The sequence below is a fragment of the Papio anubis genome, chromosome 9 (assembly GCF_008728515.1).
Source record: "Papio anubis isolate 15944 chromosome 9, Panubis1.0, whole genome shotgun sequence".
In the NCBI taxonomy this organism is placed as follows: Eukaryota; Metazoa; Chordata; class Mammalia; order Primates; family Cercopithecidae; genus Papio; species Papio anubis.
Window position 1 is genome coordinate 63,035,924 of NC_044984.1, and position 25,410 is coordinate 63,061,333.

The 25,410-nt window shown below is 41.1% G+C and overlaps 1 protein-coding gene and 1 pseudogene across 4 annotated transcripts in view; both read left to right on the top strand.

Moving 5' to 3' along the window:
* The window catches only part of NUP107 (nucleoporin 107), a 57,114-nt gene that overhangs the window by 2,854 nt on the left and 28,850 nt on the right, over nt 1-25,410 (top strand). For 2 of the 4 annotated variants that reach the window (XM_021922581.2, XM_021922580.2), the window contains exons 4-11: nt 855-998; nt 2,536-2,680; nt 8,120-8,223; nt 12,035-12,162; nt 14,041-14,089; nt 19,872-19,943; nt 20,638-20,726; nt 24,330-24,408. In XM_021922581.2, the coding sequence (XP_021778273.1) occupies nt 855-998; nt 2,536-2,680; nt 8,120-8,223; nt 12,035-12,162; nt 14,041-14,089; nt 19,872-19,943; nt 20,638-20,726; nt 24,330-24,408 (810 nt within the window). The remainder of the gene's footprint in view (nt 1-854; nt 999-2,535; nt 2,681-8,119; nt 8,224-12,034; nt 12,163-14,040; nt 14,090-19,871; nt 19,944-20,637; nt 20,727-24,329; nt 24,409-25,410) is intronic. The other 2 variants (XM_021922579.2, XM_021922582.2) reach the window with 2 other exon arrangements.
* Nucleotides 16,340-18,124, top strand: LOC108581013 (annotated as a pseudogene).

The window sequence follows — 25,410 nt, forward strand, 5'->3', positions numbered from 1 at the left end:
CAACTAACATTTATTGTAACATGATAAGTATAGTATTTGGTTACAATATCAATAAACACTAATAATAATGATTGCAGTTATTATTTGTTTGAACTCTTGCCATGTACAAGATACTGTACTTTCCATAAACACACAGTAACTATGACATAGGTATCGTTAGCTCTATTTTACCGAAACTGAACGCGAGACTTAGAGAAGTTAACTAATATAGGCAGTAAGTATGTAAATAGGCTGGATGCAGTGGCCTATGCCTATAATCTCAACACTTTGGGAGGCCAAGGTGGGCGGATCACTTAAGGCCAGGAGTTCAAGACTAGCTTGGCCAACATGTGAAACCCTGTCTCTACTAAAAATACAAAAATTAGCTGGCGTGGTGGCGCATGCCCATAATCCTAGCTACTCAGGAGGCTGAGGCAGGAGAATTACTTGAACCCAGGAGGCAGAGGTTGCAGTGAACTGAGATTGTGCCACTGTACTCCAGCTGGGGCGACAGAACAAGACTAGTATGTAAATAGTGGAACTGGGATTCCAACAATGATCTGTTTACTCCAAAGTTTATGCCCACTGTACTACACTGCCTTGGTATGCCTTATAAAATTAAAATATGAAGAATCCATTGACTGATTAGTGGCTTTAACTGCTCAGTTAGGCTATAATGAAAGCATCTGCAATTGCAGTAAAATTTTTCCTGTTAGGCTCAGTAGTACTTACAGCTTAAATTTAGAAAAATAATTTAAATCCTTGTATCATGGAAATGTTAGCATTTAAAGTATTTATTTGGTTAGAGTACAGTAAAAATTTATTCTTCATTGTTTGTTTGCTTTGTTTTGATAATGAATGCTCACGCACTTTAGGTTCTTTCTACCAACCTTTTGTTTATAGTTACCCCAACAAGCCGAAGCTTACTAAGGCAGCCAGATATTTCCTGCATTCTTGGAACAGGAGGGAGGTCTCCCCGACTTACACAGTCTTCAGGGTTCTTCGGAAATCTCTCCATGGTATGTAGAAAAATAGGACTAAGAACTTTTGGGTCGAGTGTGGTGGCTCACACCTGTAATCTCAGCACCCCCTGAACTCCTGACCTCAAGTGATTCTCCCGCCTTGGCTTCCCAGAGGTCAGGAGTTTGAGACCAGCCTGGCTAGCATGATGAAACCCTGTCTCTACTAAAAATAAAAAAATTAGCTGGGAGTGGTGGCTTACGCCTGTAATCCCAGCTACTCGGGAGGCTGAGGTGTGAGAATTGCTTGAATCCAGGAGGCAGAGGTTGCAGTGACCTGTGATTGCAAAAGAAAAAAAAAAAAGGAGAGAGGAAAGAACTTCTCCCTTTTTATAAAAGTATAACATTTGATGTAAAAGCCTTTTAATGAATATTGAGTCAGAATCATCACAAAAGTAACTTTAGATTATATGGATTGAAATAATTAATTAGACATTTAAAAAACTGAAAACCTTATGCATCTGATATCACAGATGGAAACTGTGACACCAGCAACCTTTAAATGCAAATAAGATGTTTTAATCTGTCAGTTTGCTGACCAGAAGAAATACATGCTGTGGTTGGTTGCTGATGGCTATAAAATCTGATCCCTGTTTTGAAGCATACAAGAGTAGGAATCAGAGGGTAATAGATGCAGAGTATCATAAGGAAGAGATAAAATGTATTAAAGAGGATACAAGAGAAAATTGGAAAAGGTAGATGAGATACTCTTTAGGAATCACTATGGAACAGTATTGAAAATAGCAAAATAAATGTTATGTAAGCTGTGATGCAGAATGACTTCACCTAAGTATTAAAAATACACTATAGGCTGGGCGTGGTGGCTCATGCCTGTAATCCCAGCACTTTGGGAGGCCAAGGCGGGTGGATCACGAGGTCAGGAGATCCAGACCATCCTGGCGAACACAGTGAAACCCCGTCTCTACTAAAAATACAAAAAAATTAGCCGGGCGTGGTGGCGGGCGCCTGTAGTCCCAGCTTCTCGGGAGTCTGAGGCAGGAGAATGGAGTGAACCCAGGAGGCGGCGGAGCTTGCAGTGAGCGGAGATCGCACCACTGCACTCAAGCCTGGGCGATAGACAGAGCAAGACTCTGTCTCAAAAAATAAATAAATAAATAAATACACTATAGCAGCCAGGCATGGTGGCTCACATCTGTAATCCCAGCATTTTGGGAGGCTGAGGCAGATGGATCACATGAGGCTGGGAGTTTGAGACCAGCCTGGCCAGCATGGTGAAACCCTGTCCCTACTAAAAATACAAAAATTAGCCAGGCATGGTAGCATGTGCCTGTAGTCCCAGCTACTTGGGAGGCTGAAGTGGGAGGATGGCTTGAGCCTGAGAGGCAAAGGTTGCACTGAGCTGTGATCGTGCCACTGCACTCCAGCCTGGGCAACAGATCCAGACCTTATCTCAAGGAAAAAAAACCCACATACATACATATAATTTTTAGAAATCTTACTTGCTTTTAAAGTATCCACTCAGTGACAATAACTCCATCACTTTTCTCTATTTTTACTTTTTTGTTTTTTTTTTAAGGTTACCAATCTGGATGACAGTAACTGGGCAGCTGCATTTTCATCACAGCGTTCCGGACTCTTCACAAACACAGAGCCTCACAGTGTAACAGAAGATGTAACTATCAGTGCTGTTATGTTACGTGAGGATGATCCTGGAGAAGCTGGTAAAATGGCATTGAGCTTTGTAACAAGTAGCTTTTCACTAAGATCAAGGAAATCGTCTCTTCCTGTTTTTGAACATCATTATGTTTTTCTCTTTCTTTTTTTTTTTTTCTTTTTTTTTGAGACGGAGTCTTGCTCAGTCGCCCAGGCTGGAGTGCGGTGGCGCGATCTCGCCTCGCTGCGAGCTCCGCCTCCCGGGTTCACGCCATTCTCCTGCCTCAGCCTCCCCAGCCTCCTGAGTAGCTGGGACTACAGGCGTCCGCCACCACACCCAGCTAATTTTTTTTGTATTTTTAGTAGAGACGGAGTTTCACAGTGTTAGCCAGGATGGTCTCGATCTCCTGACCTCGTGATCCGCCCGTCTCGGCCTCCCAAAGTGCTGGGATTACAGGCGTGAGCCACCGTGCCCGTCTGTTTTTCTCTTTCTTTTCTTTCTGTCTCTTTTTCTTGAGAGAGTAGCTTAAACAACAAATTTTTGTGTGTGTTTTTTGAGACAAGAATCTCACTCTGTTGCCGGGTGTGGTGGCTCATGCCTGTAATCCTAGCACTTTGGGAGGCTGAGGTGGGCGGATCACGAGGTCAGGAGTTCAAGACAAGCCTGGCCAACATGGTGAAACCCCGTCTCCACTAAAAATACAAAAATTAGTTGGGTATCGTGGCGCACGCCTGTAATCCCAGCTACTGGAGAGGCTGAGGCAGGAGAATCACTTGAACCGGGAGGCGGAGGTCGCAGTGAACTGAGATTGCACCATTTCACTCCAACCTGGGCTACAGAACGAGACTCCATCTAAAAAAAAAAAAAAAAAACTCACTGTGTCACCCAGGCTACCTGCAGTGGCATAAGCATGGCTCACTGCAGCCTTAACTTCCCAGGCTTAAGCAATTCTGCAGCCTCAGCCTCCTAAGTAGTTGGGACTGCAGGCGTGTACCACCATGCCCAGCTAATTTTTTTTTTTTTTTTTTTTTTTTGAGACAGAGTCTCACTGTGTCACCCAGGCTGGAGTGCAGTAATGGGATCTTGGTTCACTGCAACCTCCGCCTCCCAGGTTTAAGTGATTTAAGTGATTCTCCTGCCTCAGTCTCCTGAGTAGCTGGGATTATAGGCACATGCTACCACACCCGGCTATTTTTTGTATTTTTAGTAGAAATGGGGTTTCGCCATGTTGGCCAGGCTGGTCTCAAACCCCTGACCATGGGTGATCCACCTCAGTCTCCTGCCTCAGTCTCCCGAGTAGCTGAGATTACAGGTGCCCACCACCACACCTGGCTATTTTTTGTATTTTTAGTAGAGAGGGGTTTCACCATGTTGGCCAGGCTGATCTCGAACTCTGACCTCGAGTGATCCGCCCTCCTCAGCCTCCCAAAGTGCTGGGATTACAGGCGTAAGCCACTGTGCCCAACCTAATTTTTTATTTCTTTGTAGAGACAGGGTCTCACTATGTTGCCCAGGCAGCTCTCAAACTCCTGGACACAAGTGATCCTACCACCTCAGCCTCTCAAAGTGCTGGGATTATAGGCAACAACAGAAATTTATTTTCTCACAATTCTGGAGGCTAGATGTCTGAGGTAAAGGTCTTGGCAGGATTGGTTTTCTCTGAAGCCTCTTCTTTGGCTTACAGATGACTGTCTTCCTCCTGTGTCTGTGGTCTGCTGTCTATAATATATTTTTCATTAAGCTAATTAGTTGTGGTTGTGGCTACGGTGTTTGATACAGTATCACTAGAAGGTTGAGAACCTCACCTTAGTTCTCAATCAGAGCAACATCTTGCCATTTTATCTTTTAATGTAAATAGCAGCCAGTTAGACAAGTCTCATATTGTAATTTATTTCTTATTTGTGCTGTTGAAAGTGCATCTGTTAGGTCGGGCGCGGTGGCTCAAGCCTGTAATCCCAGCACTTTGGGAGGCCGAGACGGGCGGATCACGAGGTCAGGAGATCGAGACCATCCTGGCTAACACGGTGAAACCCCGTCTCTACTGAAAAATACAAAAAAAAAAAAAAAACTAGCTGGGCGAGGTGGCAGGCGCCTGTAGTCCCAGCTACTCGGGAGGCTGAGGCAGGAGAATGGCGTGAACCCGGGAGGCGGAGCTTGCAGTGAGCCGACATCCGGCCACTGCACTCCAGCCTGGGTGACAGTGCGAGACTCCGTCTCAAAAAAAAAAAAAAAAAAAGAAAGTGCATCTCTTTCTTTAGGTTTGGTTCTTAATCTAACATTGTTGATGTGTTTTGTTTTGTCCTGGACCCTAATACGGTTATTTTTTTTCAGATAGTGTTATGACCACTGTACAAGCATTAACTCATGTAATCCTTATGGTGGTCCATTAAATAGGTACAATAATTATTCCCGTTTTATAGAAAAGGAAACTACTGCTCAAAGTGGTTAAGTAACTTACCTCAAACCACCTGGCTAGGAAGTGATGGTATCAGGATTTGAAACTAAGCAGTTTAGCTCCAGAGCCCTGCTCTTAACACTTTGGTAACTACTACTTTCTTGTAGTGTCTGTTAAAAATAGGTACTCATATTAAGTGACTCAAAATACTTTCTACTTAGGCCAAGTGCCTGTATTTTCCCAGAGTGGAACATGCCATTTAGTATGTATTATAACTTTCTCCACTACTTTGTAATGGTGTGCTTAAAATATAATTCAGGTATTTTAAAATCTGGCTCAATTTCTTAAGTAATTGTTTATAAAATAAGTAGTATATCTTTGAGATCTTAAAAGACCTTTACCAAAAGAAAAAAATAGATAAATTGGGCTACATCAAAATTTTAAACTTTTGTGCATGAAAGGATACAATCAGCAAAGTGAAAAGGCAATCCACAGAATGAGAGAAAATATTTGCACATCATATCTGATTAGGGGTTAATATACAAAATCTATGGAAAACTGCTACAACTCAACAACAAAAAAATCAACCCAATTTAAAAATGAGCAAAGAAATAGAATAGGCACAGTCTGGATGCAGTGGCTGATGCCTGTAATCCCAGCAATTTGGGAGGCTGAGGCGGGTGGATCACCTGAGGTTGGGAGTTCAAGACCAGCCTGACCAGCATGGAGAAACCCTGTCTCTACTAAAAATACGAAATTAGCCAGGCATGGTGGCGAATGCCTGTAATCCCAGCTACTCGAGAGGCTGAGGCGGGAGACTCGCTTGAGCCCAGGAGGTGGAGGTTGTGGTGAGCCAAGATCACGCCATTGCACTCCAGCCTGGGCAACAAGAGCAAAACTTCGTCTCAAAAAATACATAAAGAAGGAAAGAAATAGAGTAGACACTTTTCTAAAGAAGATATACAAATGACCAATAAGCACATGAAAATATACTCAAATGTCACTAATCGTTAGGAAAATCCAAATCAGAACTACAGTGAGATATGAGATACTGCCTTACACCCATTAGTATGGCTACTAGAAAACAAACAACAACAAAAACCCAGAAAATAACAAGTATTGACAACAATGTGGAGAAATTCAAATCCTTGTGCACTATTGGTTGGAATGTAAAATAGTGCAGCTGCTATGGAAAACAGTATGGCAGTTCCTCAAAAAATTAAAAATACGATTACCATATGATCCAACAAACCTGCCTCTGGGTATATATCCAAAAGACATATATATATCTGCTTTGAAAGCAGAGTCTCAGAGATAATTGTATATGCATGTTCATAGCATGATTCATAGTAGCCAGAAGGTGGAAGCAAGCCAAGTACCTGTTGATAGATGAATGGGGGGAACAAAATGTGATCTATACATGCAATGGAATATTATTCAGCCAAAAACAAAGGACATTCTGACACATGCTACAGCATGTATGAACCTTGAGAACATTATGCTAAGTGAAATAAGCCAATCACAAAAGGGCAATACTCTGTGGTTCCACTTACATGAGATATTTAGAAGAGTCAAAACGTGTAGAGACAAAGTAGACGGATGGTTGTCAGGGGCTGCGGTAAGTGGGGAGTGGGAAGTTAATGTTTATTAAGTACAGAGTTTCAGTTTTACAAGATGAAAATAGTTCTGTGGATACATAGTGGTGGTGGTAGCACAACAATGTGAATGTACTTACTGACGCTGAACTATACACTTAAAAATGATTAAGCCAGGGTTAGTGGTTCATGCCTTTAGTCCTACCACTTTGGGATGCTGAGACAGGAGGTAGCAAGACTCTCTCTATAGACTAATAAACAATTAGCTGGGCATGGTGGCTGGGATATACCTATAGACCCAGCTACTGGGGAGGCTGAGGTGGGAGGATCGCTTGAACCTCAGAGTTTGAGGCTATAGTGAGCCATGATTGCGCCACTGTACTCCAGCCTAGGTGACAGAGCAAGAGCCCCCCTCTCTTAAAAAAAAAAAAGAAGAAAAATGATTAAGATAAATTTTATAGCCGGGCGCGGTGGCTCACGCCTGTAATCCCAGCACTTTGGGAGGCCGAGGCGGGCGGATCACAAGGTCAGGAGATCGAGACCACGGTGAAACCCCGTCTCTACTAAAAATACAAAAAATTAGCCGGGCGCGGTTGTGGGCGCCTGTAGTCCCAGCTACTCGGGAGGCTGAGGCAGGAGAATGGCGTGAACCCGGGAGGCGGAGCTTGCAGTGAGCCGAGATCGCGCCACTGCACTCCAGCCTGGGCGACAGAGCGAGACTCTGTCTCAAAAAAAAAAAAAAAAAAAAATTTTATATTATATGTATCTTGCCAATTAAAAAAAATTTTAAGGCCAGGTGTGGTAATCCCAGCACTTTGGGAGGCCAAGGTGGGCTGATAACGAGGTCAGGAAATCGAGACCATCCTGGCTAACACAGTGAAACCTCATCTCTACTAAAAATACAAAAAATTGGCCAGGCGTGGTGGCGTGCGCCTATAGTCCCAGCTTTCCGGGAGGCTGAGGCAGGAGAATTGCTTGAACCTGGGAGGTGGAGGTTGCAGTGAGCTGAGATCATGCCACTGCATTCTAGCCTGGGTGATAGAATGAGACTGTCTCAAAAAAAAAATTTTTTTTTTTTAATATACAGTGAATTTATAAAAGACTTGTAGCTATTTCGATTTTCAAACAGGCTGGGTGCGGTGGCTCATACCTGTAATGCCAGCACTTTGGGAGGCTGAGGTGGGCAGATCACCTGAGATCAGGAGTTTGAGACCAGCCTGGCCGATATGATGAAACCCCATCTCTACTAAAAATACAAAAATTAGCGGGGCATGATGGTGCATGCCTGTAATCCCAGCTAATTGGGAGGCTGAGGCAGGAGGATCACTTGAACCTGGGAGGTGGAGGTTGCAGTGAGCTGAGACCCATGCCATTGCACTCCACCCTGGACAACAAGAGTGAAACTCCATCTCAAAAAATAAATAAATAAACATAAATAAATTTTAAAACAAACAATTACCTAGAAGTATGTCACTTAACTTTTCTTTATTCCTTTTTTTTTTTTGATGTATTCTAGCATCCATGAGTATGTTTTCTGATTTCCTGCAGTCTTTTCTGAAGCACTCTTCGAGTACAGTTTTTGATCTTGTGGAAGAGTATGAAAACATCTGTGGTAGTCAGGTAAGCTAATTTCAGTCCATCATTAGTCAAACTTCAGTATTTTTAGTTTTTATAAACAGCATGAATCTCCTAATTTTCATAGTGTTTAAGGGAGATGTCTTAGGGGAACAGTGGCAGGAATTGAGGGAAAGTACACTAGAGCATCTCTACATTTTACATATTGAGGGCCCATATAAGATTTCTTTGGGAGAAAAAGGGATTCTGCTGCTTTACAAAAGGAAAATCCAGCCTGATGCAATGGCTCACACCTGTAATCCCAATGCTTTGGGAGGCCAAAGCAGAAGGATCACTTGAGCCCAGCAGTTCAAGACCAAGCTGGGCAACATGGGAAGGCCTTGTCTCTACAAGAAATACATTTGCCAAGCATGGCGCTATGTACCTGTGATTCTATCTACTTGGAAGGCTCAGTTGGGAGGATTGCCTGAGCCCGAGTTTGAGGGTACAGTGAGCTGTGATCACACCACTGCACTCCAGCCAGGGTGACAGAGTAGACCCTGTCTCAAGGAAAATCTAAAATATACAAGGAATATGTAGAACTCAACAATAAGAAGGGGGGTGGGGGGAGGGAGAGCATCAGGAAGAATAGCTAATGCAAGCTGGTTTTAATACCTAGTTGATGAGTTACAGCAAACCACCATGGCACACGTTTACCTATATAACAAACCTTCACTTCCTGCACATTTATCCTGGAACTTAAACAAAATAAAACTCAACAATAAGAAAATGAACAATCTAGTTAAAAAATGAACAAGAGATGGGAACAGGTACCTCACCAAAGAAGATATACAGATGGCAAATAAGCATATGAAAAATGCATCCACCAGGCGCAGTGACTCATGCCTGTAATCCTAGCACTTTGGGAGGCTGAGATGGGCAGATCACTGCAGGTCAGGAGTTTTGAGACCAGCCTGGCCAACATGGTGAAACCCTGTCTCTACTAAAATACAAAATTAGCCAGATGTGGTGGTGGGCACCTCTAATCCCAGCTATTTGGGAGCCTGAGGCAGGAGAATCACTTGAACTTGGGAGGTGGAAGTTGCAGTGAGCCAAGATTGAGCCACTGCACTCCAGCCTGGGCGACAAAGTGAGACTCCATCTCAAAAAAAAAAAAAAAAGAAAAGATGCTTTACATCATATGTCATTAGAGAATTGCAAATTAAAATAGAGATACTACAATATACCTGTTAGAATGATGAAGATCCAGGCCAGTGCTGTGGCTTCCGCCAGTAATCCCAACACTTTCGGAGGCCAAGGCAGGAGGATCACTTGAGGCCAGGAGTTCAAGACCAGCCTGGGCAGCATAGCAAAACCCCATCTCTGCAAAAACAAACAAAAGAAGAAATAGAATGATGAAGATCCAAAGGACACCACCAAATGCTGGAGAGGATGTGGAGCAACAGGAACTATCATTCATTGCTGGTGGAAATGCAAACAGCTATAGCTACTTTGGAAGGCAGTCTGCAGTTTCATACAAAACTAAACATACTATTGTCATATGATCCAGCAAACTCCTTGATATTTACCCAGGTGAGTTGAAAACTGTGTACACAAAAACCTACACAGACGTTTATTACAGTTTTATTCATAACAACTTGAAAGCAACCAAGATATCCTTCAGTAGGTGAATGAATAAACTGGTACATCTGAGCAGTGAAACATTATTCAATGCTGAAAAGAAACTGGCTATCAAGCCATGAAAAAGCATGGAGGAACCTTAAATGCATATTGCTAAGTGAAATAAGCCAATTTGAAAAGGCTACGTATTATATGATTACAACTATATGACATTCTGGAAAAGGCAAAACTTGGAAACAGTGATAAGATCATCGGTTGCCAGGAGTTAGTGGGGAGGGAGCAAGGAATAGGTAGAACACAAGATTTTTAAGGCATTGAAACTACTCTGTGCTATAATGGGAGACACATGTCAGTATACATTTGTCGTAATTCATGGAATGTACACCACCAAGAATGAATCCTAATGTAAACTATGGACTTCGGGGGATAATGATGTATCAATATAGGTTCCTCAGTTGTAACAGATGTACCATTCTATTGTTAGATATTGATGGTGAGGGAGGCTGTGATTGTGTGGAGGAAGAGATATTTGGGTATTCTGCTTTCTGCCCCATTTTGCTGTGCCTCTAAAACTAGGCCAGGTGCAGTGGCTCACACCTGTAATCTCAGCACTTTGGGAGGCCGAGTTAGGTGGATTACCTGAGGTCAGGAGTTCATCACCAGTCTGGCCAACATGGTGAAACCCCATCTGTACTAAAAATACACAAAAATTAGTCAAGTGTGGTGGTGGGCACCTGTAATCCCAGTTACTCGGGAAGCTGAGGTGGGAGAATCGCTTGAACCTGGGAGGCGGAGGTTGCAGTGAGCTGAGATTCTGCCACTGCACTCCAGCCTAGGCAACAGAGTGAGACTCCTCCGTCTCAAAATAAAATAAAATAAAATAAAACTACACTAAAGAAGTCTGTTTTTAAAAAGAGGAAAGACTTCAAGAAAATACTGCATTCAGTAATAATTGAAATAATAGTAATAGACAACTTTTTATCATTTCATGTTTTCATAATTGACCTCTGAATTGTTCTGTTATAAATGCAGTAGCTTCACTAAATAACAAAAGCAATAATGATCACTTAGTGAATCACTAGAGTCAGGATTCCAACTGAGAATGTAATGAATGAAGTGCAGATAACACTTTTATGAAGCACTAGTCTTAAAGACAGTAGTAACATTACTTTGTGAATACTTATTAAGGGGTGGGAAAACCCATTGTGGTGTTCTGAATGAGAGTAATCTTGTTCCTTAATTCCCTTGATAAGATAATGAGGTACTGTTAATAACCTTTGAGAACAGTTTTCTTTACCCTGGTTCGGTTTTCTTTACCCTGGGTCGTTAAACCTCCTGGTGAACAATTGTGTGTGTGTTTCTAGGGGTACCATTCATGCCTTTTCACATGTGCCTCAGTCCTGAAAAGGTGTTTTTGTTTTTGTTTTTCTCCCCAGACAGAGTCTCGCTCTGTTGCCCTGGCTGGAGTACAGGGGCAGGATCTCTGCTCACTGCAACCTTTGCCTCCTGGGTTCAAGTGATTCTCCTGCCTTAGCCTCCTGAGTAACTGGGATTACAGGCACGCACCACTACGCCTGGCTAATTTTTTATATTTTTGGTAGAGACGGGGTTTCACCATGTTGGCCAGGCTGGTCTCGAACTCCTGACCTCAAGCAATCCACCTGCCTCGGCCTCCCAAAGTGCTAGGATTACAAGTGTGAGTCACTGTGCCCAGCCTCTGAAAAGGTTTAAGACCACTATTTTGGAATGAGGAAGGACTTTGGTGAAGTTTTGTTTAGAAATGATAATGTTTTTGGTGCCTATCTTAGGAAAATATCTTTCTTGATTAGTTACCTGATACAAATTTTTCAAACATAATTTAAAAATAACTTTTAAAATTTCAATTGCTAAAATGTTGGCTTATGTTATGATTTTTTCAGGTATAGGTTTGATTTAAGTTATCCTCTGGGTAGATATACAGGGAGAAAAAAATATCCCATCACTGCCACTGTTGGATCTGAAATCAAGAGTATGTTAGACATGTATATACTCAGATAAACACACCTTGTTCCAAATTAGATCCATTTCTAGTGGCAATATCACATTACATTTAATTTAAAAAGACAAAATAGAGAAGGCAATTTTATAATATACACTTATTAAATACAATTATTTTAGCACTTTGTTCAAATACAAACTTATCTGTGACTCAAAATTGTAGAAAATTAACCTCTTTATGTCTGTATTTTTTATTCAGGTGAATATACTGAGTAAAATAGTGAGTCGAGCAACACCTGGACTTCAAAAATTTTCAAAAACAGCCAGTATGCTCTGGCTTCTTCAGCAGGAGATGGTCACATGGAGGCTGCTGGCTTCTTTGTATAGGTAATGGCGTCTAGAATTCTTAAGTGAAATAAACATAAGGTAATAAACCAAAAGGCAGATTAATTTAAAAGTTAGGGTAGGTTGTACTTGGAAATAGGTTTTACTATTTTTGATGCTTATCATTTCTAATACCTTAGTTGTCAAGAGTGAGTTATGAGGGAAGAGGAAGATATCAGATCATAAAGCTGGTAGTTACCAAAATTGGATGTGTGTAAAGACTGAAGGAAAGTACTAAAAATAGTGCAATACTTAGGCTAAATTAAGAAAAGAGCTGAAAGTTAGACTTCATGTAATATGGAAGTTTGAAAGAAGTTAACCAAATTTTCCAGAAGACAAAGATTATACCATGTACATATCCTTGAATCTAGAAATTTTATGCCTAGAAATTTAACCTAAGGAAATAATGAGAAATATATACAACCACATATGAATAAAACTTTTAAATCTCAAAAAATTAAAAACTACTACTAAGGAATTGGTTAAATGAATTACAGCAGCCCTGTTACAACCAGAATAACTTGCAGCCATTTTAAATTACCACTTGTGGGCTGGGCGCAGTGGCTCAGGCCTGTAATCCCAGCACTTTGGGAGGCCAAGGCGGGTGGATCACTTGAGGTCAGGAGTTCAAAACCAGCCTGGCCAACATAGTAGAACCCTGTCTCTACTAAAAATACAAAAATTAGCCAGGCATGGTGGTGGGCACCTATAATCCCAGCTACTTGGGAGGCTGAGGCAGGAGAATCACTTGAACCTCGGAGGCAGAGGTTGCGAGCCGAGATTGTGCTACTGCACTCCAGCCTGGGTGACACAGTGAGATTCCATCTCAAAAAAAAAAATAATAATTTAAATAAATAAATTACCATTTTTGTATATTCATTGACATGGAAAGATATTCATGACATATTGTTATATGAAAACGGAATTTCATATTAATATATAAATGATGTCCCCTCCGCCATTTTTTGTTTTTGTTTTTGAAAAAGAGTCTCGCTCTGTCGCTCAGATTGGAGTGCAGTGGCACAACGTTGGCTCACTGCAGCCTCCGCCTCTGAGGTTCAAGTGATTCAGCTGCCTCAGCCTCCTGAGTAGCTGGCATTACAGATGCTGGCCACCATGCCTAGTTTTTGTATTTTTGTTTTATTTTTATTTTTGAGATGGAGTCTCGCTCAGTTGCCAGACTGGAGTGCGGTGGTGTGATCTCGGCTCACTGCAACCTCTGCCTCCCAGGTTTAAGTGATTCTCCTGTCTTGGCCTCCCGAGTAGCTGGGATTAGATGCGCATGCCAACACGCCCAGCTAATTTTTGTATTTTTAGTAGAGACAGGGTTTTGCCATGTTGGCCAGGCTGGTCTCAAACTCCTGACCTCAAGTGATCCACCCACCTCAGCCTCCCAAAGTGCTAGAATTACAGGTGTGAGCCACCGTACCTGGCCTAATTTTTATATTTTTAGTAGAGACAGTATTTCACTATGTTGGCCAGGCTGGTCTCGAACACCTGACCTCAGGTGATCCATCTGCCTCGGCCTCCCAAAGTGCTGAGATTACAAGCATGACCCACTGTGCCCTGCCTAATTTTTGTATTTTTAGTAGAGATGGGGTTTCACTCTGTTGTAGGCCAGGATGGTCTCAAACTCCTGACCTCAAATGATCTGCCTGTCTCAGCCTCCCAAAGTGCCGGGATTACAGATATGAGCCACTGTGCCTGGCATGTTGTCCCATTTTTGTTTACAAAAATACAGGTATACATATTTGAAAAAATAAATAATAAAAATATTTTAAAAAGAAGTTAGCCAGAGTTTCCTTCTGTCAGATGCTCAGTGGTGAATTCATTATATTCATGTGAAATAAGGCTTTTTTATTTTGTGTTATTTTTCCCCAGAGACAGAATACAGTCTGCATTAGAAGAGGAAAGTGTACTTGCAGTTACTGTAAGTTTTATATTAATTTTTTCCCTTATAAATACATAAAAATTAAAATGCTACTAATAGGATTTTTTTTTTTTTGAGATGGAGTTTCACTCTTGTTGCCCAAGCCAGAGTGCAATGGCACGATCTCGGCTCACTGCAACCTCCACCTCCTGGGTTCGAGTGATTCTCCTGCCTCAGCTTCCTGAGTAGCTGGGATTACAGGCGTGCCCCATCACACCCAGCTAATTTTTTGTATCTTTAATAGAAAACGGGGTTTCATCATGTTGGCCAAGCTGGTCTCAAACTCCTGACCTCAGGTGATCCACCCACCTCGGCCTCCCAAAGTGGTGGGATTACAGGCATGAGCCACTGTGCCCAGCCAGGATTTATTTTCAACCTTCCATGCTGAGTTTCTTCATTTTAAAGATTTCACAAGTAAATAAAAGGTTCAGTCTCATAAAATAATCAAATACTGATTTATATTAGAGAGTTAAAGGTAAAAGTCCCTTTTTATCCCACTGACTAGTGTAACGGTTTTGGTATATATCCTACCAGACATTTTTCTATGCATCTTTATGGATACATACATATATACAAACATACACGCACATATTTGTATACACACACGTATTTGTTTTTTAACATAATATGATTGATTTCATTTATACATTATACTGAGAGGTTTTTTTTTTTTTTTTTGAAATGGAGTTTCACTCTCACCCAGACTGGAGTGCAGTGGTGCGATCATGCCTCACTGTAACCTCTGCCTTCCGGGTTCAAGCAATTCTTGTGCCTCAGCTTCCCAAGTAGCTGGGACTACAGGCTTGTGCTACCATGCCTTGCTAATTTTTGTATTTTTAGTAGAGATGGGGTTTCACCATATTGACCAGGCTAGTCTCTATCTCCTGACCTTGTGATCTGCCCCCTCAGCCTCCCACAGTGCTGGGATTACAGGTGTGAGCCACTGTACCCGGCTTATACTGAGAGTTTTAAAATTAATATTTGTTAGATTTTTTTAAAATTCATCTAGGTTTTACCATATTTTTTCATACTATGTCAGAGTATAAATGTACTGAAATTTTTTGAGATATTCAGCTGCATATTTAGGTTGTTACTAGTATTCTTACTGTAGCCATTAATAATGCAGTAAATAGTTTGGTATAGAGGCACATGCCTGTGGTCCCAGCAACTTGTCAGGCTAAGCTCAGAGGATCACTTGAGCCCAGGAGTTCAAGGCTACAGTGAGCTATGATCATACCACTGCACTCTAGCCTGGGCAACAGAGTGAGATCCCATCTCTAAAAAAAAAAAAAAAAAATGCAGTGAATGTTTTTCTTCATACATATGTATGTGTGTGAAAGTCTGGACAAGTAAACACCATCCTTTTGCCCTTAGGATTCAATGCTGTCTTCTACAGCCTCCAGGCCTGGGATCCTGAAAGGACCTTGGGTGGTAAAACTGGACTTGGCTGGATTGAGGGTTTGGGGAAGAAACATGCAAATAGCCTCAGATGATTTTTAAATGCAGCAAATAACGTTTCTGGATCAGACTTGTTTCCAAAATAACCAGCTATATCTGTTTTGAAAAAATATGTACACATATATGCCTGTTAAACCACCAAGACCAGATGCCTTTTTGGGGTTTAACTTCTTTATATTTTCTGATTTTTAAAAGTAATTTTTTTTTTTTTTTAAGAGATAGGATCTTGCTCTATTGCCCAGGCTGGAGTGCAGTGGCGTGATCTCAGCTCACTCCAACCTCTGCCTCCTGGGTTCAAGCAATTCTCATGCCTCAGCTTCCCTAGTAACTGGGATTACAGGCATGCATCACCACACCCAGCTAATTTTTGTACTTTTAGTAGAGACAGGGTTTTAACTATGTTGTCCAGGCGGTCTTGAACTCCTAGCTTCAAGTGATCCACCTGTCTTGGCCTACCAAAGTGCTGGGATTACAGACGTGAGCCACCATGCCTTGCCCAGAAGTAATTCATATTTGAAGCAAGTATATATAATTTAAAAAGATAATGTATATTTATAATAAATATTTTATGTGTATCTGTTAGACTGCTTTTTTTTTCTTTTGTTTCTTTTTCTTTTTTGGGGGGTGGCCAGCACGGCGGGTACATGGTCTCACTTTGTCTCCCAGGCCAGAGTGCAGTGGCATGATCATAGTTCACTGCAGCCTCGAACTCTCGTGCTCAAGTGGGCCTCCTGCCTCAGCCTCCCAAGTAGCTAGGACTACAGGTGTGTACCACCATGCCTGGCTAATTTCTTTTTTATATTTTATAGAGATGGGGGGTCTTACTCTGTTGACCAGGCTGGTCTCAAACTCCAAGGCTACTTTTTCACTTAAAATATTTTTTAATATCTTTCCAATCTTTTAATTTGTTTGTCCCACAAATACTTCATTCCAATAAAGTAACATGCACATCTAGGAAGACTGTCATATTTGGCTATTTATTGAGCTCACTTACTAGTTTTAATAGGTTTCCTCTGATTTTCCAGGCAATTCTGTTATCTACAGGTAGTGATGACTTTGACTATTTTTCCATACTTATTGCTAACTTAATTCTTTTCCTGGTTTTATTATGTTAGCTAGAATTTTCAAAGTAAAGTTGAATAATAATGAACTCTTACTCTTCATCTTCTGGATTTTAAAGGGAGTATCTCAATTTACAGTTACGTATAGTCAGCCTTCCTTATATGTGGGTTCCACATCCATGAATTTAACCAACCACAGATCAAAAGTATTCTTTAAAAAAAAAATAAAGAATCACCAAGAAGCGGCTTCTCTGCTCCTTCTTGAATCTCCGCCTGGCTCAGCCTGCCTGCCTTCACTCCTGCCCCCACCATGTCCATTAGGGTGACCCAGAAGTCCCACAAGCTGTCCACCTCTGGCCCCTGGGACTTCAGTAGCCGTACCTACATGAGTGGGCCCGGTGCCCACATCAGCTCCTCAGGCTTCTCCCAAGTGGACAGCAGCAGCTTCCGGGGTGGCCTGGGTAGAGGCTTTGGCAGGGCCAGCGGTATGGGAGGCATTACTGCCGTCATAGTCAACCAGAGCCTGTTGAGCCCCCTTAACCTGGAGGTGGACCCCAACATCCAAGCAGTGTGCACCCAGGTAAAGGAGCTGATCAAGACCCTCAACAACAAGTTTGCCTCCTTCATCAACAAGGTACAGTTCCTGGAGCAGCAGAACAAGATGCTGGAGACCAAGTGGGGGCCCCTGCAGCAGCAGCAGATGGCTTGGAGCAACATGGACAACATGTTCGAGAGCTACATCAACAACCTTCTGCTGGCAGCTGGACACTCTGGGCCAAGAGAAGCTGAAGCTGGAGGTGGAGCTTGATAACATGCAGGGGCTGGTGGAGGACTTCAAGAACAAGTATGAGGATGAGATCAAAAAGTGTACAGAGATGGAGAATGAATTTTTCCTCATCAAGAAGGATGTGGATGAAGCTTACAAGAACAAGGTAGAGCTGTAGTCTCTCCTGGAAGGGCTAACTGAAGAGATCAACTTCGTCAGGCAACTGTATGAAGAGGAGATCAGGGAGCTGCAGTCCCAGATCTCGGACACATCTGTGGTGCTATCCATTGAGTGGTGTCCGAGTCCTCTGACGTCCTGACCAAGTGAACAGCCGTGACAGCCTCTCCTAGCCTAACCCTTCTGCAGCTGCCCCAGAGAGGCTGCTGTGCAGAGGAGCACAGGGAACAGGAGACCCACCTGAGGCTCAGCCCTAGCCCTCTGCCCACCCATGGGGGGAGTTTACTGCCTGAGGTTACCCCCCTTGCCCATGCCTACAGCTATAAAACAATTCAATTTTTTTTTTCCAAAATAAAACCTCAGCTAGCTCTCCAACTGTCAAAAAAAAAAAGTCCAGGTATGGAGGCTCATGCCAGTAATCCCAACACTTTGGGAGGCCAATGTAGAAGGCTCACTTTAGCCTAGAGTTCAAGAGGAGCCTGGGCAAGATAGCAAGACCCTGTCTCTGCAAAAAGTGATGAACTTAGCTGGGCATGGTGGTGCACACCTAGTCCCAGCTACACTTGAGGCTGATATGGGAGGATCGCTTGTGCCTAGGAGGTCAAAAAATGTAGTGAGCTGTAATTGTGCTACTGCACTCCAGCCTGGGTGACAGAGCGTGACCCTGTCTCAAAAAAAAGATCATTGGGTTTGTACTGAATATGTGCAGATGTTTTTAATCTTTATTCCATAAGTGATACAACAACTATTTACATATGTAGCATTTACATTATATTAGATATTAGATATACATAATCTAGAGATGATTTTGTTGTTTTTGTTCATTATTTTTTTATCACAGCCAGGTCCAATAGAGATGATGTAAAATATACTACAGCATTTTGGCTAGATGAGGTGGCTCATGCCTGCAATCCCAGCACTTTTGGAGGCCGAGGCAGGTAGATTGCTTGAGGCCAGTAGTTTGAGATCAGCCTGGCTAACATGGTAAAACCCATCTCTACTAAAAATACAAAAATTACCCAGATGTGGTGGCAGGCACCTGTAATCCCATCTTCTTGGGAGGCTGAGATATGAGAATCACGTGAGCCCAGGAGGCAGAGGTTGCAATGAGTTGAGATCAGGCCCATTGCACTCCAGCCTGGGTGACAGAGTAAGACTCTGTCTCAAAAAATAAATAATTAAATAAAATATACTACAACATTTTATATAAGGGACTTGAATATCCACAGATTTTGGTATCCACGAGGGGTCCTGGAACCAATCCCCCATGGATACCAAGGGATGACTATATGTTTACTAGAGGTTTCAGTTAGTCTAATTCTAACTTATGAAGATATATATATTTTTTCACATCAAAATGACAAGGTAAAATTTACGAGGATATTTTTATGAAATATTCTGGTACCTGTTAAGAAGTCCATGTAGCTTTTCTCCTTTAACCCATGGATAAAATGGATTAATTAATTTGACCCATTCTTGAACTGCTCACAATATATTATCCTTTTAATATACTGCTTAGTATTACTTGCTAATATTTGCATTAAATTGTCTTTTAAAGTTGGTTATAAGAGCCTTGAATTGCTCTTAGCTTTTATTACTTATCAACTTCTGTATAGACTATAAAGAATGTTAAAGTTTTTAAATGTTTAGTTTCTAGCATGTGACATGGCTGTATTCAGCCCTTTATTACAGTTTTTTTTTGTTTTTTGTTTTTTGTTTTTGAGAGGGAGTCTCGCTCTGTCACCCAGGCTAGAGTGCAATGGCGTGATCTCAGCTCACTGCAACCTCTGCCTCCTAGGTTCAAGTGATTCTCGTGCCTTAGCCTCCGAGTAGCTGGGATTACAGGCTTGCATCACCATGCCCAGCTAATTTTTGTATTTTCAGTAGAGATGGGGATTCACCATTTTGGCCAAACTGGTCTCGAACTCCTGACCTCAAGTGATCCGCCCACCTCAGCCTCCCAAAGTGCTGGGATTACAGGTGTGAACCACCACGCCTGGCCTATTAAAGTTTTTTGTTTGTTTTATTTTGTGTTTATTTTTCCCCAAAACACCATCTCTGGGAAAATGAAATTTTAAATTTCAAGTGTAAAGAATCAAAATACCAGGTAAGAGCAGCTACAATTGATGTAGCAGTTTGGAATTTATACAATAGATGCTTTTCAATGATGAATATACAGATTTACTATGTGGTAAAATGTTTATGTATAGATGATTAACTGTACTTGTTTCTTACTGGCTTTTTATCTTTCTGTTAAAATAATGTTTCTTACAGCATCTTCTTTTTGTTCTGTTTATCCTTTAAATATTTTTCATAATAGCCTCTTAATGCCAGTGAAAAAACAGTTGTGGAAGCGTTATTTCAGAGGGATTCACTTGTTCGACAAAGTCAGGTATGACTAGAATTTTAAAATTTTTTTTATGAAACTTGGAGAAAAGGTTAATGACATACACAGTACTGAAGTTTTTTTTAACTTAAAACTTTTCTGAATTTTTTTTCTACTTGATCTTTTTATTTGCAATTAAAAGGAATTAGAAACCTTATTCTTTGATTTTTAAGTAATAGCCCTAGTATTTTCAGGAATAGTCTGTTAAAAACGATTATTCCTGTAGAAAATTTCATTCTTTTGCCATAATATTTATTTATCTTAAAAAAGTAAAAATAGTGTTCGGAAAAATTGTTACTTGGTATTTTTAAAATCAGAAACTTCACGCCTGTAATCCCAGCACTTGGGGAGGCCGAGGTGGGCAGATCACGAGGTCAGGAGATCGAGACCATCCTGGCTAACGTAGTGAAACCCCGTCTCTGCTAAAAATACAAAAAAATTAGTCGGGTGGGGTGGCGGGTGCCTGTAGTCCCAGCTACTCAGGAGGCTGAGGCAGGAGAATGGCGTGAACCCAGAAGGCAGAGCTTGTAGTGAGCCTATATCATGCCACTGCACTCCAGCCTGGGCAACAGAGCAAGACTCTGTCTCAAAAAAAAAAAAAAAAAAATCTGAAACTGTTTGAATTAAGGGTAGTAGTGCCACTACAAATAAAACACGAATAGATTTGGTAGTTAACACTATTTTTTTCTTTCTTTCTTAGCTGGTGGTAGATTGGTTAGAGAGTATTGCTAAAGATGAAATTGGAGAATTTTCTGATAATATTGAGTTTTATGCAAAATCAGTATATTGGTAAGTTACCAAACTTTTATTCTTGAGGTCACTCAATGTTGATGTTGTTCATTCATCTTTCAATAAGTATTACTCAGTTTTTACTTTGTTCAGTGTGAGCAAAACAAATAAAGTCTTCACCTTTATGGAATTTATAATTGTTTAAGAGAGTTAGATAGCTAATTTGCAAATATACAGTTGGCTCTCTGTGGGTTTCACATCCATGGATTGAACAAACCGCAGATCAGAAATAACTGGAATAAAACAAGCCGGGCGTGGTGGCTCATGCCTGTAATCCCAGCACTTTGGGAGGCCGAGGTGGGTGGATTACGAGGTTAGGAGTTCGAGACCAGCCTGACCAATATGGTAAAACCCTGTCTCTGCTAAAAATACAAAAATGAGCCGGGTCTGGTGACACACACCTGTAATCCCAGCCACTTGGGAGGCCGAGGGAGGAGAGTCACTTGAATCCAGGAGGCGGAGGTTGCAGTGAGCCGAGATTGCGCCACTGCACTCCAGCCTGGGCAACAGAGTGAGACTCCGTCTTAAAAAAAAAAAGGAAGCAATTGGAATAAAACAATAAAAATAAGATAAAGTAATACAAATTTTAAAATATAGTATAACATTTATTTGCATAACATTTACATTGTATTAGGTATTCTAAGTAATCGAGATGATATAAAGTATATGGGAGGACATGTGTAGGTTATATACAAATAATACAACATTTTATATAAAGGATCTGAGCATCCTTGGATTTTGGTATTCAAGTAGGGTCTCAGAACCAATCCCCTATGGATACCAAGAGACGAATGTATATTCTGTTGGGTATTCTGAGCTTTGGGGAAGAAAATGAATTAGAGGCCAGGTGCTGTGGCTCATGCCTGTAATCCCAGCACTTTGGGAGGCTGAGGCAGGTGGATCACGAGGTCAGGAGATCAGGACCATCCTGGCTAACACGGTGAAACCCTGTCTCTACTAAAAATACAAAAAATTAGCCGGGGCGTGGTGGCGGGCGCCTGTAGTCCCAGCTACTTGGGAGGCTGAGGCAGGAGAATGGCATGAACCCAGGAGGCGGAGCTTGCAGTGAGCTGAGATCGCACCACTGCACTCCAGCCAAAAAAAAAAAAAAAAGAATTAGAGTTAATGGATAGATAGGACAGGGAGTCCTACTTTAAATTGAAGAGGTGGCCAGAGAAGGCTTTTCTAAGTTAGTAAGAAACTTTTAAGAAATAAAGGCGGCAAGCCATGCAAAAATCTGGGGGATAACTATTCTGAGCAGGAAAACAAACTGTAATGACCCAGAGAACATAAAGTGTTGGCAAAAAGAAGCCAGTGGGAACACAGCAAGGAAAAGAATGGTAGAAAACAAAATTGGAGGAAGCCAGATATAGGGCTTTTACAGGCAGGCCAATGTGACTATTCTGGACTTTATTCTAAATGTGATGGGAAACCTTGAGAATAGAAGAATGACATGGTCCAATTTATGTTTTCAAACAATCGCCTGCCTGCTTTTTTCTTAGTAAGATTATGGAACATATCAGAAGATGATCTTCTGTCAAGAAGATCACTTCTGTCCTGTTTTTAGCTACTTGTGTGGGTTTGTTTTGTTTTGTCCTGCTTTTGCTTACACTCTTCAGTACTCTTCTAAATTATTATAGAATCTTGAAGCCAGAAAGCTCCCCTAAGTTAAAGGGACAGTTTATTGTAAGATTTGCAAAAGATTTTTAAAAGGTCAGATTGCGGCTGGGCACGATGGCTCATGCCTGTAATCCTAGCACTTTGGGAGGCCGAGGCAGGTGGATCACCTGAGATCAGGAGTTCAAGAGCAGTCTGGCCAACATGTTAAACCATGTCTCTACTAAAAATACAAAAATTAGCTAGGCATGGTGGCAGGCACCTGTAAGCCCAGCTACTCAGGAGGCTGAGGTAGGAGAATCGTTTGAACCCGGTGGGTGGAGGTTGCAGTGAGCCAAGATCGCGCCATTGCACTCCAGCCTGGGTAAAAAGAGCAAAACTCCATCTCAAAAAAAAAAGAGGTCAGATTGCCTTTGAATTCAGTAACGTGTGTGCAAAGTCTGTAAGTCAATTATATATTTTCTCTGCTTAACTAGGAAATTACTGCTACTAAGCGTTTGTTAAAAATTAAATCTTAAGTGGATGTGATTTATTTCTGAAAGGAAGTTTTCATTTTCAGAAAATAAGTTTTTTGGGTTTTTTTTGTTGGTTTTTGTTTTTTTATTTAAAATGCCCTGTTGGGTTTTTATAATTTTTAATGAGTTAATCTCCTTTTTTTTTTGCTGATCAGTGGAACAGAACAGAGAACCCCAAAACAGATTCACACTGATATGGTCATTTGGTTTTCAACAAAGACGTCAAAGCAATCCAGCAGGAAATGGAATGCCTTTTTTACAAACTGCAGAAAAATATTATCTATGAGAGAAGATTAACCTTGATGGCTCCCTCACTCCATACCCAACAATTAATTCAAGATGTGTTGTAGTCCTAAATGTAGAAGCTAAAAACCATAAGGCTTTTAAAGAAAAACATAGGAAGATATCCTAGTAACTTGAGAATAGATGTTTCTTAGCTCATAGAAAGCAATAATCAGGGAAAAAAATTGGTTTGACTTTATCAAAATTAAAAATGTATCATTAAAAAAACACCATTGGCCAGGCGTGGTAGCTTACACCTGTAATCCTAGCACTTTGGGAGGCCGAGGCAGAAGAATTACTTGAGGCCAGGAGTTCAAGACCAGCCAGGGGAACATAGTGAGACCCCCATCTCTACAAAAAAATTAAAATGTTAGGTGGGCATAGTGGTGCCTGTCTGTAGTCCCAGCTACTCAGGAGACTGAAATGGGAGGATCACTTGATCCTGAGAGGTTGAGGCTGCAGTGAGCCGTGATTGTGCCACTGCACTTTAGCCTCGGCGACAGAGCAAGACCCTATCTCAAAAAAAAACAAAACAGGCCGGGCGCGGTGGCTCAAGCCTGTAATCCCAGCACTTTGGGAGGCCGAGATGGGCGGATCACGAGGTCAGGAGATCGAGACCATCCTGGCTAACACGGTGAAACCCCGTCTCTACTAAAAATACAAAAAACTAGCCGGGCGAGGTGGCAGGCGCCTGTAGTCCCAGCTACTCGGGAGGCTGAGGCAGGAGAATGGCGTGAACCCGGGAGGCGGAGCTTGCAGTGAGCTGAGATCCAGCCACTGTACTCCAGCCTGGGCGGCAGAGCAAGACTCCGTCTCAAAAAAACAAAACAAAAAACAAAACAAAACAAAACAAAAAAACACCATTAAGAAAATAAATGGGAGCAAGCCATAGACTGGGATGTATAGTTCATAAAGAACTATAACTCAATAGTAAAAAGATAATCCTAGTAAAAAGGGCAAAAATTTGAACTGATACCTCACAAAACCAGATAGATGAATGGCCAGTAAGGACATGAAAAAGCCCTCAACGTCATTAGTCATCTGAGCTAAAATGTACTTCTGTATTAAGGATTTTTGCATGTTTTTTCTGGGATTGTAGTCTTTCTTCCTTTGACTTAATTTGGTTTTTTAAAAATAGACCTATTAAAATTACCCCTTTAAAAAATTTGGTACTTATTATTTCTTTCAGGGAAAATACTCTGCATACCTTAAAACAACGGCAGCTGACTTCTTACGTTGGAAGTGTTCGTCCGCTTGTCACTGAATTGGTAAATGTTCTTTGAAATGAAAGTTGTCTTCAAAGTTAACTGATTTTTTTTTCAGACCGAGAATTTTTTCTCGTGGATCTTTGTTTTGGTTTTCTAAAGGTTTGCACACACTAACATTTTACTGTAAAACAACTAAGTTGCATTGGAATCTGATGGAATATATTGAAACATATCCGTGACCTTTGAATTGTAAATAATAAGTTGTGGAAAGTGTACTTAACTTGCCAGCATTAAAAACAAATTAATTTTGGTCTTAAGATTTGACTCTGCCTATGTAAGGTAGTGACTGACCTATGAAAGCTCTTTTATGTTGAAGGCAAGTGAAAAAAAAACTAAAGCCTTATTAGTTTGAGGTTAGAATGGTTATTCTAGGATATGAGTAGTAGGAATAACAGTGGATTTGAAAAGAACTGAAGCTGAATTATTCTAGAAACAAAGGAATGAAGCTTTATGACAGGTAGGGCATGTGAAATGTTTATAGTGAAAAGTGAGAGAAATAAGTAACAATTGAAAAAAACTTCTAGAATTCTGTTTAGTAACAAAATGGTTTTGATGAAAATTGGGAAAAAGAAAAAGAAAATTGTTTGGAAACTACTCTTAACAGCTTAAAATTGATTGTAGCTAAATTACATTGTAGCGGGCAGCAGCTGAAAATCATTTAATCTTACCAGCTGGAAAGTGGTGATTTCCTTTTGCCAGAAAGAGACCATGTTCCAAAATTGAATTATATGTTTGCAAAATATTTTTGAAAGTAGCCAACTGATCTATTATGTATTCCATTTTCTGAATTGATATTCATATTACCATACACTAAGTAACATGTGGAGTAAGAATTACTTCCTTTCTTGAGTCACATTGAAATTGTTTTCAATTGGAAATCCATCATGTAGATCACGTGTGCTCTTTGCTGCTAAAGTGAGAACAACATATTATCCTAAATGCTTAGAGGCACATGAAAAAAAGGTAGGTAGAAATAACTGTTTTGGGGGATTTGCACTTATT